General features: G+C 35.1%; 3 protein-coding genes across 5 annotated transcripts; 1 reads left to right on the top strand and 2 right to left on the bottom strand.

Annotated features, from left to right (window-relative positions):
- Positions 1-1,002: 1,002 nt before the first annotated feature.
- LOC117919598 lies at positions 1,003-1,804 on the bottom strand. Its single transcript, XM_034836791.1, has 4 exons — positions 1,609-1,804; positions 1,396-1,526; positions 1,215-1,290; positions 1,003-1,121 (listed from the first exon to the last, which is right to left on the bottom strand). Exons 1-4 carry the CDS (start codon positions 1,736-1,738, stop codon positions 1,018-1,020), a joined length of 441 nt encoding a protein of 146 aa, XP_034692682.1. The 5' UTR covers positions 1,739-1,804; the 3' UTR covers positions 1,003-1,017.
- Positions 1,805-2,016: 212 nt separating this feature from the next.
- Positions 2,017-3,443, bottom strand: LOC117920194. The gene is made up of 4 exons (XM_034837582.1): positions 3,164-3,443; positions 2,843-3,019; positions 2,084-2,340; positions 2,017-2,022 (listed from the first exon to the last, which is right to left on the bottom strand). Exons 1-4 carry the CDS (start codon positions 3,441-3,443, stop codon positions 2,017-2,019), a joined length of 720 nt encoding a protein of 239 aa, XP_034693473.1.
- A 2,960-nt stretch (positions 3,444-6,403) lies between these two features.
- On the top strand, positions 6,404-13,002 carry LOC117920210 (UBP1-associated protein 2A). 3 transcript variants are annotated; one of them, XR_004652220.1, is made up of 3 exons: positions 6,404-7,874; positions 10,281-10,370; positions 10,868-11,235. XR_004652220.1 is itself a non-coding variant. In XM_034837615.1 (2 exons), the coding sequence occupies exon 1, from the start codon at positions 6,483-6,485 to the stop codon at positions 7,872-7,874; it is 1,392 nt and encodes a 463-aa protein (XP_034693506.1). In that variant the 5' UTR covers positions 6,404-6,482; the 3' UTR covers positions 11,415-13,002. The 3 variants fall into 3 exon arrangements, 2 of the variants coding, with proteins under 2 accessions (XP_034693506.1, XP_034693505.1); XM_034837615.1 differs by lacking the exons at positions 10,281-10,370; positions 10,868-11,235 and adding an exon at positions 11,415-13,002; XM_034837614.1 differs by lacking the exon at positions 10,281-10,370.
- Positions 13,003-16,739: the final 3,737 nt, after the last annotated feature.

Here is a 16,739-nt window from a genome sequence, read left to right as displayed (position 1 = left end):
TTGCTGTTGGAGACAATATTGGTACCAACTCATTGAGTCTCGATAATATTGGTTAAAAATTCTAACATGCCATGCATATATCTCTTGAGTCCTACCCACTGCCTCTACATGGATAGGATACTCAAGATTGACCCATGTGTTCATGTCAAATCCTCCTTGCATTTGATATGGAACTTGGTAAGACATTTGTGCAGTAGAGGGGTAGGTCGGCATACCATACTCTTCATCAGTTGAACTTGAAGGTTGACCATAACCCATCACATAAGGAGAGTAAACGTTAGCCTCATTTGAGGAGTCACTAAATTGAGTTCCTATACTCATAGATTCAAAACTCCCTGAAAGTAACTCCTCGTTATATGAAGCCATCGTTCGTTCTCTTCCTTTGTATGGTTTCCCAATAGCTCCTATACCTGGACTAGCTCTTCTAGAGCCATGGTCTTCATCTTGTGTGCAATGCGTGAAATCATTTTCACAAGTGAATTGACTCATTGGATATTGACTTTGTTGGCGTTCCCCAATATCTCCTCCTGCTTGATCACTTCCATCATCAGTTCCACCTCTTGAACCATCGTAACCAGAAGCAGAAGTACCAGCAGCACTAGGTCTACTACTTTGGCCAATACTTGTGGAGTCAACCTCTTGGTGGGAATTCAATGCCCCTTGAAATGAATCCTCAGTATCTTTGCTAAAACTTTCACTGTGAACTTCTTCGGACAACACACGTTCAACATCAACTCCAAATTCTCGAGCATGTGCAGCAATTCGTGGATCAGGATTACCAACTTCATCATCTAAGTGTATAGGCCTGACCCATTGGAATAATTGATTATCTTCTTCTTCACCCACCTCGGCTGAAATGTCAAGAAGATCAAGGTAGTCTTTCTCAGCAACTCGATCATTTTCTGCCTCCATATCGCGTAACTTTAGCTTCATATTGTAGTAACAAAAAACTAATTGTTGTAGTCTGGAGTAAGCCAAACGATTGCGTTGCTTTGTGTGGATTAAAGCAAATGTGCTTCAATTTCTTTCACAAGCAGAAGATGACGCAGTTTGTGAGAGAACTTTAATGGCCAAATTTCTCAATATAGGTGTTTGGTTCCCATACATGAACCACCATTCAGCTGCAAGGGAATTCATAATTATATAAATACTTATGTGATGAACTTACAATAATGATAATCAATTTTTTTTCTCTATTAAGAAATAGTACTTACCGGGCACCATGGTTGACCTTGATGCAATCGCCGCTCGATCACTGAATCCTCTCTTTGCATCTCGAAAAAGCACAAGCTATGTATTCATAATTTAAATTGTTAATAATATTTGTTAGTAAATGTTCAAATAAAATGATGAATGAAATAAGTGATTTTAGTAAAATAAGAGTTTCTTATTTACCTCATTTCCAAATTGACCAACCGATTCAGCATTTGGGTCTAATTTAGCAAATACTTCATGGACTGATTGAATTAAATATGGATCACTACCAACTCCACGCCTATATTGAAACCTTGGATTCAAGAAGTATGCTACAATAAAATTATGTAGATTTAGTATTGTGTAAGAGAAAATGAAATAAAATCAAAGTAACAATTTATGAAAATTAAGTACCTGCTGCATGAAGTGGATGTTTTAGTGTTTTCTCCCAACGATCTTTAAGTATTTTGAAGATCCAATCGCCAATTTGTTGACGATTGAGATTTTCTTTCATCACTTGCATAAGCTCGTACACAAACGGCATTGTTGGAACAACTTCTGAATCAATGATTCGAAGCACCACATATAGTGGTTCAAAGTATGAAACAACATGTTTCATTCAATCCCAATATGGATGATCAAACATTAGTTTCTCTATATCTCGTCCAATGTTTGTCCGACTAAGCTTGTGTAGTGCCCATTCATCACTCATAAACAATTTCTTCAAATCAGCCATTTTTTTAAGAAGACTTTCAAGAGCAATATAGTTTGTAGCAAACCTTGTAGCTCCTGGTCGAACAATGTCTCCACTACAGTACTTTCTCATTTCTGCAAGTAACCAACAATGATTGTAAATGAAGTTAGTTATCTTGCGAGCATTGCGTATTACCTCGGCAGTACTAGGTCTTTTTCCAATGTCTTCAAACATTAAGTCGATGCAGTGTGCCGCACATGGGGTCCAATATAAGTTAAACTTTTTCATCAACAACTTCCCTGCTTTCACGAATGCTGACCTGTTATCTGTGACAATTTGGACCACATTATCTACCCCAACTTCTTTGATAACATTATTCAATAGCTTGTATATGTATTTGTGATCTTTGATACTATTGGATGCATCAACTGACTTGAGGAACACTGTACTCCCTTTTGAATAAACCATGAAATTAATTATGCTTAATCTCGTGGGCCCTGTCCATCCATCTGACATTATGGTGCAACCATATGTCTTCCATTTTTCTCTTTGCTGGTTCACATAAGCTTCCATATCTTTGTACTCCATTTCCAAGTACTTATTCTTTATTTCATATGGAGATGGAGGTTCGATTCCCATTCCTACAAATCATATGTAAGAAATATTTAAAACATGACACAAAAGACCACACCTACTGAAGGTATAAAACAATATAAAATTTGAGAACTTAAAAATTACCTGCTTGTTGTGCACCAATAATCATATTCTTGAAGTGGTGAGAGTTTGCTTTATTGGGCGCGACACTATCATAAATGAAGAATTTGCTTATTAAGCGTCCCATCGTTTCTTTAATTGAACCATCCTTTAACATATCTTTAATATTTTTTTGCTTTGCCTTAGAAGACTTGTAGAGTGAGGGTGCAATAGGCGGTGATGGGTCTGAATGTCGCATACTTTGAGATTTTCGCATTATCGATGCACCACTACGTCGTGACGACTCCCCTGTTTTACGCTTGCTTCCTACAAGATTTTCATGTTGTTGTCGCTCCCATTCTGTTGCCTTCGATGCACGAACCGCTTCTCGATAAGCATCCCGCTCATCCAGGTCCATATTTGCTGGATACATGTACACTTCATCATCATCATCATCATCATCATCATCATCATCATCATCATCATCCTCATCCATGTCATGTGTATGCCTAGCCCCCATAGTGCCACGTAATTGATCTCTGATCTCTTCAATATCTATAGCTTTCTTTTCTTTTGCTTTACTTTTTTCATGCAACATCTCTCGTATCTCTTCTTTCACTTCGGGTGGCACTGAAAGACACTTATTGGTATTGTTATTCGGGTCTCTATGCGCTAAATGATACTTGAATCGACTAATGCCTCCACTCTTCATCACCAGCCCACAAAAATTACAAATCGTCCCATTTCGGTTTCCCTCTAATGGTGAACAATACTTCCAAGCTAAATCTCGGCCGAATGTGCCACTCCCACCACCTCCATCTCCACCTGTACCTCTACCTCCACCTCCACCTCCACTAGCCATTGCAACTCTATTGAAAATATACTATTTCATTACAATTGAATAAAAATTTAAATTAAACAAGTAATTAAAAATAAACTTATTGCAAATATAGTAATCATGTCAATCAAACTTATTGCAAATGTACTAATTAATTACGAATGAAAATATAAAAAAATTGAAAAAATTGGGAAACTACTAATATTGTTCATTAAGTCAATAAATTAACTAAACTAAATTAATTCTATGAAAATCTACTAATTCATTCAAGATTTAAAAAAATGTACTAATTAATTACGAATGAAAATATTAAAAAAATTGAAAATTTTGGAAAACTACTAATATTGTTAATTAAGTTAATAAATTAACTAAACTAAATTAATTCTATAAAAATATACTAATTCATTCAAGATTTAAAAAATGTACTAATTAATTACGAATGAAAATATAAAAAAAATTGAAAATTTTAGGAAAATATTGTTAATTAAGTTAATAAATTAACTAAACTAAATTAATTCTAAGAAAATTTGCTAATTCTTTCAAGATTTAAAAAATGTACTAATTAATTATGAATGAAAATATTAAAAAAAATTGAAAAATTTGGCAAACTACTAATATTGTTCATTAAGTTAATAAATTAACTAAACTAAATTAATTCTATGAAAATTTGCTAATTCTTTCAAGATTTAAAAAATGTACTAATTAATTACGAATGAAAATATTAAAAAAAATTGAAAATTTTGGCAAACTACTAATATAGTTAATTAAGTTAATAAATTAACTAAACTAAATTAATTTTATGAAAATTTACTAATTCATTCAAGATTTAAAAAATGTACTAATTAATTCAATAATTATAAATGAAAAGAAAAAAACATTGATGTACTAATTCATGACAATTGAAAAGAAAATAAATAAAATTGAAGATTTAAATAATATACTAATTAATTGAACTTCAATACAAAATAATAAAAATTTAAAACAAACATACCTTAAAAACAAAATGAGTAATCTTGGGAGCAATGAGATATCAAATATGAAATGTGGATGAAATTGGTGAAAAACAAGCTATTTATAGAAAAAAATGGGGCTAAAAAAGCTATTGGAATCTTATTTTACCGTTGGAAAACAAAATTGGCCGTTAGATCGAAATCTGGGTGAAATCTAACCATTGGATCATCACATAGCCGTTGGGGTTCAATTCTAGCCGTTAGATCACATCCATCTTCAATTTAGACCATTAGATGTACATAAAATTGACCGTTGGAGCTTAGACCAAATCTGGACCATCAGATCAACGCAGAGAAACTGAGAGCCGTTGGATGAGCAGCAGGTGCAAGACACTCCTCACAAAATTACATGTGCTGCCACTTTTGTCTCCACCTTGCCAAAGCAGCTCCAAGCCTCCATCATCATCACTGTTGCTCGCCGGACACATCGTCGCTGCTCGCCGGACCCATCACCACTGCTCGCCAAACCCATCGCCGCTGCTCGTTGAACCCATCGCCGCTGCTCGCCAGACCCATCGCCTTGCTCGTCGGACCCATCGACTCAACTCTCTCTCTCTCTGCCATGAAATCAACTCATCTTCAAGCCCTAACACCACCGTCTTCCGCCATTAACGCCTCTGTTCAACATCGACGTTTTGATGAATACAGGTACAAATTTCTTTTCATAAAATCAAAGAAAAATCGCCGAAATAAACCGAAACAAAACGATATTTCTCAGAAATTTTCCAACTGGAGGCGATTTTTTGAAAAAATCGCCGAAATTTCTCTTTTTACATAAATTTCGGAGAAATTTCTCCGATTTTTGGCGAAATTTTTGGATATTTCTGTCGTCGACATTTCGCCCTCCTCTTTCGTTTCGCCGCTGGCCGAAACACGAAATTTCGCTAAATTTCGGCGAAAAAAACAGAAATTTTCATCCTTGGATGATACTCATAAAGTGTAATGCATGAAAATATGATAGATAAAAGTGAAATTGGAATATTATTAAATAATGAATTTAAAATTTATTACATCGTGTTATTCTTTTAAGGACTCAATTATAATAGAATGATACTTTTGTATCGTGTTTCATATTTTTCTGCGAGCTTGGAATAGTTATTATTACTTATATTATTTCTTTAAAAATTTCTCAATATTTTCATGAATTTTGATCAATTTTCATCTCATGGATATTTTGTATAAAAATATTCACTAATATTTTTTTTTATACATCCCAATATATCCATAAAATCGGGTTACCATCTATAAAAACCAATTTTTTTTCATTCTTGTTTGCACAAATGTAAAACCCTAATTAGTCATTTCATTTATTTTTAATTCAAGCAATTTAATTAGCATCTCTTTTTTCAAATCATGCATCTCAATGATTGAAATATATACCTCGCTTACCCACTCCTCGTCGCACTTTTATTATTCTCAACTATAACGGTTAGACTCATTGAATAAAATAATAAAATCTAAATCCAAATAGAATATTTCGGTTACGAGATAAAAAGCTTAAATTTGGATAGTTGTTGACTTGGTCGTGAATGAAGATCACGGATTTCTTGTTTGACCATAATGATCAAATAATCATTAACTTACGTATGTACCAAAAAAACATAAAATGTTGTTTCACAAACATCGTTTACATTTTTAAAACATGTTACAAAAATATTAAACATTTTCCAAAAGCCGATCATATTTAATTTATTTCAAACACGGCATTTCATTCTTTCCCATATATGATTAAAAATGTTTTTCTCATGAATTTTTTTCCCCTCCCAATAAATTCAAATTAATTTTCATTAACATATTAAACAAATAATGCATTTTCTTCAAATTGATATGTACATTTCTTTTTTCCTTTTGCTCTCATTTTATTACACTTGTCATGGATTACTCCAAATTAATAAATGGAAATGAAATGTCCAAAATGCCCATAGCTTCAATACAAATGGTCCAAAGCCCATGATGTATCATATGTATAACCCCTTTTTCTATATAAACCCTCGCACCATCGAAACCAAACCCGAACCCTAACCCTAATTTTCAGCTCGTCACAGTAGTAGTTATGGTGAAGAAGCGAAAGCTCGAGCCCAAAATCGTCGAGCCACCACCACCGCAAGAGGTTGAAGAGGAAGCAGAGGAGATAGAAGAAGACGAAGAAGTTGAAGAGGAAGAGTACGAAGAGGTCGAAGAGGAAGAGGAGGAAGAAGAGGAGGAGGGTGGTGGCACTCAGAATGCTGCGAAGAAATCTGCGTCGACGTCCGCCGTTGACGACGACGACGACGAAGAGCCGATTCAGAAGATTTTGGAGCCGTTCAGCAAGGATCAGTTGATCAATTTGCTTCGTGAAGCTGCGGAGAAGCATGCGGATGTGGCGGAGAGGTTGAGGAGGGTGGCCGATGAGGATCCGGTGCATAGGAAGATCTTCGTGCACGGGCTTGGGTGGGACACGAATGCGGAAACCCTTATTAGTGTGTTCAAAGACTACGGTGAGATCGAGGATTGCAGAGCGGTGTGCGATAAATTGTCTGGGAAATCGAAGGGGTATGGGTTCATTCTGTTCAAGACTCGGAGCGGGGCTCGGAAGGCGCTGAAGCAGCCGCAGAAAAAGATTGGGAACCGAATGACAGCGTGCCAGCTTGCTTCGATTGGTCCGGTGCCGTCTCCGGCGGTGGGGCAAGCTGCCATGTCTGTATCGGCAGCCCAGTCGGTGTCGGAGTATACACAGAGGAAGATATATGTGAGCAATGTGGGAGCGGAGTTGGATCCGCAGAAGTTGTTGGTGTTCTTTTCGAAGTATGGAGAGGTTGAGGAGGGGCCGTTAGGGCTAGATAAGCAGACAGGTAAGCCAAAGGGGTTCTGTCTTTTCGTGTACAAAACGGCGGAGGGTGCAAAGAAGGCATTGGATGAGCCGCACAAAAACTTTGATGGGCATATTTTGCATTGCCAGAAGGCCATTGATGGTCCGAAACCGGGTAAACAACAACAGCTACAGCAGCAGCAGCATCACCATAACCTGCCGAACACCCACTACACAAAGAGTGAAATCACTAATTTTATGGGGCCTCAAGGGCATCTCATGGCCCCATCGGGGCCACCTGCTATACCCTATAATCAGGGGTCTGCAGCACAAGCTCTCAACCCTGCGCTAGGGCAAGCTTTGACAGCATTGCTTGCGACTCAGGGTGCTGGGTTGGGCCTGACCAACCTGCTTGGCACGCTGGGTTCAGCTAGTGTTGGGGCGGCAGTGAACCCGAGTGTGGCTGGTGCAGGACATGGAATGCAGGGTGGGTATCCAAACCAGGCTGTGGCTGGTAATATTAGCTCAGGAATGGTTGGAGGTTATGGGAGTCAGGGGGCCTATGGGAACCAGCAAATGGGGCAGGGAAGTTCGAGTGGTAGGTCGCAGCATGGTGTTGGGCACATGGGCGGCATGGCTCCTTACATGGGTCATTAGGTATAAACTGATGCAAACTCTTTACTAATGCTTTTGTGATAAATGATGCTTTATTTTACTTGATTTCGGCTTTTATTCTGATTTTTGGTGTGGTTGATGAAAAAATGAGTGTGTTATTTGAATTCTGGAATCATAGAATTTTGGAGATGGGTAGGTAATAATAAAATGTGGTTATAGTCCCTGAGGTGTAGCTCAAAGGTAGTGACATTTGGTAAATAATTTATAAAATGTGGTCTCACCATTGCATGTGCAGTTATTTTGCCCTGGGCTTTGAAATTCTTTTGGGATGTATAGTTTATAGATGGGGAATTTAGAGATCAACTGTCACACTTAGAAGTACTTCAATGCATGTAATCTTGTGAAAGAGTACCAATGTATGGAAATTCTAATTTTGAACCTGTTATATTAGAATTAAAATAAAGTATCCAATAAAACTTCAGTCTTGTATGCCTGTATTAGTTTATTTATTTATTTATTTTTCCAAGTGCTGATGGTAATCCAGTTTCTAAAAAATTAGCTTTTATATCACTATTATAATCAAAGAGATCTGTTGAAATAGAACTTAACCCACTTATTGTTAGCATGTGCAAGAAATAATTACCTGTTGAAGGATTAGTTTTATTGTGTAAGCAGAGTCAGATTTGGTGTTTTAAGGGGTGTGCCTGGGTGCAAGGCTATGCGACTCATCTGTCAGAGCGCCTTACCTGGAACCAGGTGCACACCTGGAGCCAGGTGAATATGTGCTTTTGCAAACCTTTTTTTTCCTTTCCCAAAACGATGTTGTTTTGAGCCTCAACTTTTTTTTAAAAAAAACTGAGTAAAACGATGTTGTTTCGCCTCTACCTTTTACCTTTTCAGAAAACTGAAGCAGGATTACACCATTTCATTTAATCCTTTTAACCCCTACCTGGCCCTATTCATCAAAAAAGAAACCCAATAAGCCAAATATCACCTAGGTCCACACAAACCCTGTGAGCCATCTTCTTCTGCTAGGACCCATGAGTGAGCCATTTGCTTCTACTAGTTCTCATGGGTTGGTGAAGAAGCTTACCTTGCGGAGGGCCCTAGCTTTTGACTCCAAAAGTGAATCCCCTGAATTTTTCTCTCTTCACCTCCCCAACCCCTTATAACTTCCACCCACCCCCCACATAATGTTGACCTTATATCTGCACACACTATGAGTAAGAACATACTAGTTGGTTTTTTTTCATAAAGAAATTTGTTTTGTACTTTTATGTATTTTCAGCAGTTCCTGAACTGGAATCTGTTTTTGGATATATTTTTTCAATGCTAAATATTTTATTTGCATGTGAATTATATATATATATATATATATATATATATATATATTTGCATATCCAAATTTACAAGATTTTATAAAACTGTACTTGTGTGCCTCACTTAGCTCAGGCATGGTTTGGTTTGTGCCTTGCACCTAGATCCCAGAAGGCCTTTGCACTTGAAGTGCTCTGGTCTTTCAAAACCATAGTTCGATCCAGGAGGGTTCCTGTAAGGAGTTCAAGATAATCTACTGAAAACAATTTTCTAGGAAAAAATGATTAGTTAGTATCAATTACGCAGAGGTGGCTGCGGCAGGTGCAGTTAGGCTCCCCACGGTTTGGTTCCCCATGAGGAGTTGGAAGAGCTCTTGCCATGTAAGGTTCCTTGGTTATAAAAAGCAATAAATAAATGAGTAAATAAATAAATTGAAAAATGAAATTAGCAATACATAAGGACTTTAGTTATTATATCATTTACATGAAAAAGATATAACAACTCAACTTTGGGATAGATTAACAATATAGTGTTTTAATCCAATAATGTTGGTTCAACAGGTCTGTCATTTGTTTTTTTTTACCACCAAAAGATACCTGAATCTATGAGTGAAGCTGAATTGCCTATAAAAAAGATGAGTGAAGATGAATCTTATCACCATTGTTAGTAATGTTTGAGGTAAGTTCAATAAAAAGTACTAAATGGTAGGGAACTCAAGGGAAAAAATGATTCCGGTGTATGTTGTGCTTAAATTGGAATTCCTGAACACTTGGTGCTTGCACATGCCACTCAGTGTATGTCCTGTCTGTTAAGACTTTTGGATTTCTTCTTCTTGTTTCTTGGTGATTTACACTTCGTTCATTGCCCTTTTGGGTGGTTATACATCGTTTCTTGGTGCTAACAATGTTGACCTATGATTGTTACACTTGAATGCAAATGTGCATGTTCTCTGTCATCTAATAGTATATGAAAGTGCCATCAAATCCATGGAAATATGGTGCAATCACTTATCTTATTTTAGATTATCTAAAAGCCTTAGTTGAGTCATACACTTGTCTTCAAGTTGTCATGGAATGTCTCTGAGGAAGTGATCGTAATTCACCAATATGCTTGAGTGGGAATGTTTTGCAGCTGCTGTGAATAAAGATCTATAGCTTACTATATTTTAGCATATAGGATTTAAAGAGGCATTGCAGACTTCTCAAGGTGCTAGTTTTTCAGGTATATGTGAAATTTGATTCTTGTAGCCACTGTCACGGTTGTTTTGTTGGATGTCTTGCTTGTGTTATATGAAAATCCTATTCAAAATATGAAAGTGTGGTTTTGCGTACGTTTCAAGTCATTACTAATGCTTTTTAGGTTAAGATTCTTGGGGCATCCCTTTTGAGCTAAACATTAGCAAGAAATTTGAATTCTTTTTTGTGCTCTATTTAAATATACTTTTATCCAGCTCACTGATTTTAATCATGGCCCTTTTTTGGAAATTTCAGGTTTGGCTTTTTTGCATTGTTCATTGTTTGGCAACAAACTAATCTTACTATTGTATATGGATGAGCAAATATTGGAAACCTCTATTTCAAAGTTTTCGATTTCAATTTCCTGTAGTATGAAAGTTTAATTTGTGCTGTTATATTTGAAAACTGCTTTGAAAGGATTCTGGTTCAGGCCTTTTTATTTTTTTTAAATTGGTTTTTACGTTTTACTTATTCATTGTGCAGATTCCCCATCACTCTTTTAGAACTGGCCTGGTGATTCTTCTGAAGTTTCAGGAGCTCTTGCAAACGACGTCTTTATATTTATGATGAAATGTTACTCTTTGGTTACTACAACATCCAGACTCTTAAAACTGCTGGAGTTACTGTTTTCTTTTCTTCTTTTTATGCCCTCTTTGCGTTTGCAATCTTTTAAAAAACTTGTAGTACTTTGAGTTCCTATATTTGGTTTAAATCCTTCAGGGACCAGGTTGAATACCTTTTAAGTGTAAGCCTATCATGTACTTTGTGGAGTTGTCGAGATTGAGAGACATGATTTTTGAAATTTCTATCTTTATGAATTTTATTAATAATGCTTGAAGTTGTTAGTTACTGATATGTCTATGTGGTAGGATGTTCTTTCATTCAGCTAAGTTCATGATATGTTCTCTAAGTAGATATGATTCTCAATTTCTGAATATCATAAAATATCATAATATGAAGTGATCTCTCATTGTCTGTTTCCCCATCTTTTGTGTCCTTTCAGATTGCTTATCAGATTTGTTATCTGCAGGTGTTTTCCTCATGCAGCATGAGCAATCATATTGACTACACTGCACCACTTCTATTCTTAATAATTAAGTTGGCTCTATCGGAGGGAATGCTTTTGAAATACTCAAAATAATTCATGTTGATTTTCATTCACTTGGAAAAAATTTTTACTTTTCAAAAATCTCTTCTGAAAAAGGCCTGCTTCATTATTAAATATTGGATTTGACATAAAATTTTTAGTTGAGGCTTACTTATTGGTCCAAATGGGGTAACTTTTGTTGGTTAAATTATGTGAAGCAGTATTTGCAATTGAATAGTTTTTGTGAACATTGGCTTTTGACATTCTTTGAAGGGAGTTTTACATTTCTAGTATTAAAAATCGGATAGACAGGAAAATTTTAAATTGTTTCCATTTGGACAATTACACCAGTTATTTTGGTTATGAGGTTGTTTTATATATGGTCTAAATGCTGTTAAAGAACATAAAGTTTGGGTTCTATTTGTTATAGTTTTTTAAGGTAGTTTGGATTGGCTCAATGCGTTGCCCATTCTTTTCAAATGGTTATTTTAACTTGATTGCATTGGTTGAGGTTTTCATTGATCTACTCTCCTATATGATCTATGTTGTTTTACCGCAAGACCCTCCAAATGGTTGCATGTAAGTTGATGATCATCCGCTGAGAACTGGCCGATTCCCCTGGAATGGAGGTAAGAAACTGCATATTTAACCAACTACAGATAATAAATGAGCTTCTTTATTTGAATTGAAATTCTAATGTTGTAAATTTTCTCAGCAGTTGAACTATAAATATAATCTAAAAGTCTTATTTTATTTAACTCTAAAATTCAGAAAATCTGCTGAGGTCCTAGCAGCTGAAAATGGGGCCTTGAATGGTTTTTCAATTCTTTTTGGAAACTTCTTGATAGGCTGGAGAATTGGTTGCATTGCTGCCTGGCATTGGCAATGCAAATAAATGTTAATACTACTACTAGTAATAATAATATTATTATGAAGGGAAATTTCTGTAATCAATGGTTTTTAACCTTTGGACAATTTCTGGAATGTCAGTGTGTGTACTGACATAATTTTAAGTTTTGTTAGGATTAATATTTTTAAGTTGAATAAGAGAACTTTATATTTTGCTAATAAATAATTTTCACAACCTGAGGCATTTTGTTACTGAGTTAGGAAGAAGTCCGATCTTATGGGGAAAATTATTTAGAAAGAAGCTATCATGTGATGCAATGTTGCAGCTAATTGGTATTGGGATTGCTTTCCATATGGTTAATGTTTTAGAGGTTTGAAGTTCATGCCCACTAAGGTTTCTTTCAGTAAGTTGTAACCTTTTGATCTTTTTATGTGTACTCTAATATTTATATAGGCATAAATCAAATGTAAACTGTGACATATGACTACACGTATACATGTAGGTGTAAACTAGTAAATTTTATTGTTGCTTTGTATTTTTATGAACGAATGCTAACTATTTTTTTTTTTTTCCTTCTTTTTTGGAAGAAGACATAGCAGCTTTAGAAAGTAGAGTTTTTAACTTTCAATCTGTGCTATATAAACATATATGTACTTGTAAGTATAAAGTGAGAATTCTATATGATTTTAATTCTTTATAAAAATGCCCTAACATTCTCTTGGAGGTTTAGACCCCTAACATTCTGTTTGAGGATGAGACCTTAATCTTTGAGTGCTGTCTGAGGTTAATTTAAAATTTTAAAAGTGGATAGTCAATTGTTTTGGCTTTCCTTTTCTTTTGCCTTTATTTGGTCTAAATCTCACCTTTCACCTCCTTTGTTTCTTTTTTGCCTTTTTTCCTTATTGTCTGTGTGCACAATAAGGTTGTAAATTATTAGTTTGATATGATATTTTTTATGGTGTTGATTAAATGTTCTGTTTTGGAAATCTTCAGCTAATCTTGGAGCGTATGTTACTTCTTCAGGAACCTTTTAATTTGGTTCTTGGTTTGTTTGGAGGGGTATGGGAAGTTTGTTTTGGAGATTCGGCATATGCCTTTGACCCAAATTGAAGCTTTGAAATCCTGTGACACCATTTTTTTACCAACTTGGGTACCAAAAATTGTTTTTTTTTTGTTCTCTACCTTGTAGCTTTCATTATGCAGTTTTTGAATTATTGCATAGGGCAGGATTCATGCTAAACAGATGGTACTTCCTGATGTTTGGAGATCTCCTTGACTCCAGGCATCATCTAGGAGTTTTGCACCTCTGTCCCTGTGGTAAGTTTTTTGCATCCAATGATATTGTATTGCCATAGCACATACTGTTTCTGTCTTTTTTCTTGCGCATTTTTATTCTCTGGACCTGATTCTCATGTTTCTGCATTTTGCTGTGAGCATTTTGTTCTGTGGACCTTGTTCTGGTTTTAATGTCTTGTTTCTAAAGATAATAGGAGATTTATATTGAATGCTGTAATGGGATGAATTCTATTGCATGGGATGCATAGTAAACAATTGGAAAAAGGGAAAAGAAGAAAGAAAACATAAAAATGGGTGAACAGAACCGGCAACCACCAACTCCACCATATCTACAAAGTCAAAGAACTGGCATCCTTTCTTCCTAAAGGCTTCCTTGGACCACAAGAACCGAGACCTAAGGAATAAACCTTTTAACCAGAAAATGGATAAATCCTTTCCTTCAGAAGCTCCTTGATCTCTATTCTTTCATCAACTCCCCGAAATATGAGGAGCTATCCTCCAAACTTTCCTCCTTTTTGTTTCCCAGAAATTCCTCTCCATAATTCCAAGAAGCTTTTGATAAATTCTGAATGGCGAAAAAGCTAGAGCGTCCAAGGTGAGAATTTGTTTCCAAATCACTTCCCTGGAAGAGAAGAATACTTGCCTTCCCAGAAAACAGGCATGAGAAACCCCAACTGAGACAAGGGTGATGGGGCCATAAGAAAGCAGGCATGGAAAGCCTTTCTTTGATGGGATTATAAATGGTTATATAATGCTTCTCCATGCTAACATGCTTGATGTTTCCAAGTAAAATTTAAGCCAGAAAATTCCCCACCTCGTTTTTTCTCAATCCTTATTCATATAGAAAGATGAGAAAGAATGGATATTGATAAATGATAGGTTGGATTCAGTTATCTGACCTCACATGAAATGCATGCACTCCTGTAACTTGAACACCATTTCTCTGTGACTTTCTATCGCTTTCTGTTTCATTTGCACATCAAAACAATTGTCTTAATCCTTTTGCTTATTCTTAAGCATAGAACCAGAGTTTTCCTCTCCTCTATTAATGGCTTCAATTCTTTCATTTTAAATATAGTAATAGAACTTCATAATGAAGCTTTCCTCCCCTCTCCTGCATTTTTATTGTTTAGCATCCTTTTGTTTTGTGGTTAGTTAATGAGGCTTTTGGTGGTGCATGGACACCAAACCACCAGCAAAGTATGCACATTAAATTTTTCTGATTTTTATTTTTCAAAAAAAATGATAAGTCTGAAATTCATTTCTTTTGTGTTTTTCATCATCCATGCATCGCTCTATGTTACAAATAGAAACTCATTTTTGTGGAGAATCCATCTCCAAATGATGTAGTTTTTCCTATCTAAATTGTTAATCAAAATGGAACCTTAGAACTTCATGCATCTTGATTGTTGAACTTGCTCTCTCTCTCTCTCTCTCTCTCTCTCATATTCTCTCATGAGTTTGAAGTGTTGGAACCAATTGGGTGTTGATCCATAACTTTGAGAATTTAGCTAGCTTCTAAGTTTGTTAGAGTTGATGCAGTGACTGCTTCACAAACAGATTTTCTCTTGACATTATGATCCCTCGGGGCTTTTTCATCAGAAACAAATGGTTACGCTCTGCATCTTTGAATTGTACAAGGATGTGAAATAGTATGTGATTAAATGTTTAAAAATGTTTTAGCCTCTATATTTCGAAGTTCGTTCTTGCTGACCAGCTAAGAAAGAAATCTGTAGTGGGGCACTCATATTGTGTTAAATTTTTTATAATCAGTTTCGTATTAAAACAGCAGATAAGGCCTCCTCTAGTTGTGAAAAGGGAAACTATTTCCTCTTTGAAATTAGGTCTTCCTGATATCAGGATGTCAAATTTAGGTAGTATGATAGGGAGAGGATTGTTTTAGGCCATGGCCCTAAGGCATGGGTCAGTGTTAATGAGTTGGGGAGGACTTATGGGAGGTTTCGTGCTGAAGTCCCAGTGCTTGCGACAAAAGTTTAACAATCAAAAGAAGAGAAAAAGAAAGATTGTTTTAGGCCATATTTTTTGGGGTTTATGAATGATTTGCCACATTATGTGCCTGTGTAATTTGATTTGGCTTTTGTATTTTAACTTTCTGGATATCTTTTAAGTTATGCATTTACTTCAAAAACAAGCACCACCTTAGAGTAAATAAGAGAAACGATTTTTTTAGTTGAAACTCTTGAACTCTTGAGGGAAAATGTGAAGGAAGGAAAATAGAGAGAAAAAATAGGAGGAAAGAAAAAGTGAAGAAAAATAATAAATAGATTGAAATTTAATAAATTATTTTTATATGTTTCTTTAAACTTATTTTATTTATTTATTTATCATAAAAATTAAATAATTTAAAAATATATAAATTTTTAATAAATTTTAATTATATTTGATTTTCTATGTGAACCTAAATATGAGAAATTCATTTTCTTTATCAGTTTTTTTTCCTTCGGAATCAAATATAGCCTAAATGCGTCTTAATCAGTTGCTATAAAAAATATTATATTTGTTAAGTGATTTATAGCACACTATCTCAAGTGAGAGCTAGGTTTTCTTTGATACTTGATGCTGTTGACAAATGACTTTTACTTTTGGATTATGTTTGGCTCTTGGAAACTTTTTCTCTTCTATGGATGCTCATAGAAAGGTTGGGGGAAAGAATTAAGTTCTTGGGGAATGCATTTTCCCTAAACATTGTTCCCTAGCATTTTTTCCTCTTCGTTCTTTTTTATTTGTTTCATTTTATTAGTAGTTCTTAAGAATATAAAATAATCTTTAGAGTTCATTCAGAAGTTTTGTTTTTAAACTTACAACTTTTTGTAAGATGAAAAAAATGATTTTTTTTTTATAATAATATTATTATATTTGAATTGTTATCATCAAATTAGAGTTTATGAGTGAATAAAGAGAATTTGAAGTCATCTCGTCTTAATTTCTTAACAAATTATTAGCATCAAACACATGCTCTAGTTATAAAAAAAGAGAAGAAATCATCAACAAGCGTTCTTACGAGTACACAATCTTATTTTCTTTAAATGCTCTTATTTCAAAAGATATATAAATCGCATTTTATTTTTATTTTTGTAATTTTTATACACTTTGTCAGGACA

Source organism: Vitis riparia, chromosome 8, assembly GCF_004353265.1.
Source record: "Vitis riparia cultivar Riparia Gloire de Montpellier isolate 1030 chromosome 8, EGFV_Vit.rip_1.0, whole genome shotgun sequence".
Taxonomy (NCBI): domain Eukaryota; kingdom Viridiplantae; phylum Streptophyta; class Magnoliopsida; order Vitales; family Vitaceae; genus Vitis; species Vitis riparia.
The sequence above is the reverse complement of the archived record's forward strand: the minus strand, read 5'-3'. Positions and strand labels throughout refer to the sequence as shown.

Bases quoted from the DNA above. Each gene is read 5' to 3' on its own strand.
- LOC117919598 (XM_034836791.1), bottom strand. From the start codon at position 1,738: ATGCCGTTTGTGTACGAGCTTATGCAAGTGATGAAAGAAAATCTCAAT. The intron at 1,291-1,395 runs GTAAATAAGAAA...ATGAATACATAG, and splicing joins TTGGTCAATTTGGAAATGAG to CTTGTGCTTTTTCGAGATGC. The intron at 1,122-1,214 runs GTAAGTACTATT...ATTCCCTTGCAG, and splicing joins AAGGTCAACCATGGTGCCCG to CTGAATGGTGGTTCATGTAT.
- LOC117920194 (XM_034837582.1), bottom strand. From the start codon at position 3,443: ATGGCTAGTGGAGGTGGAGGTGGAGGTAGAGGTACAGGTGGAGATGGA. The intron at 3,020-3,163 runs GTAAAGCAAAAG...ATGATGATGAAG, and splicing joins AGAGATGTTGCATGAAAAAA to TGTACATGTATCCAGCAAAT. The intron at 2,341-2,842 runs GTATGCGACATT...TTTATTCAAAAG, and splicing joins GATAATGCGAAAATCTCAAA to GGAGTACAGTGTTCCTCAAG.
- LOC117920210 (XM_034837615.1), top strand. From the start codon at position 6,483: ATGGTGAAGAAGCGAAAGCTCGAGCCCAAAATCGTCGAGCCACCACCA.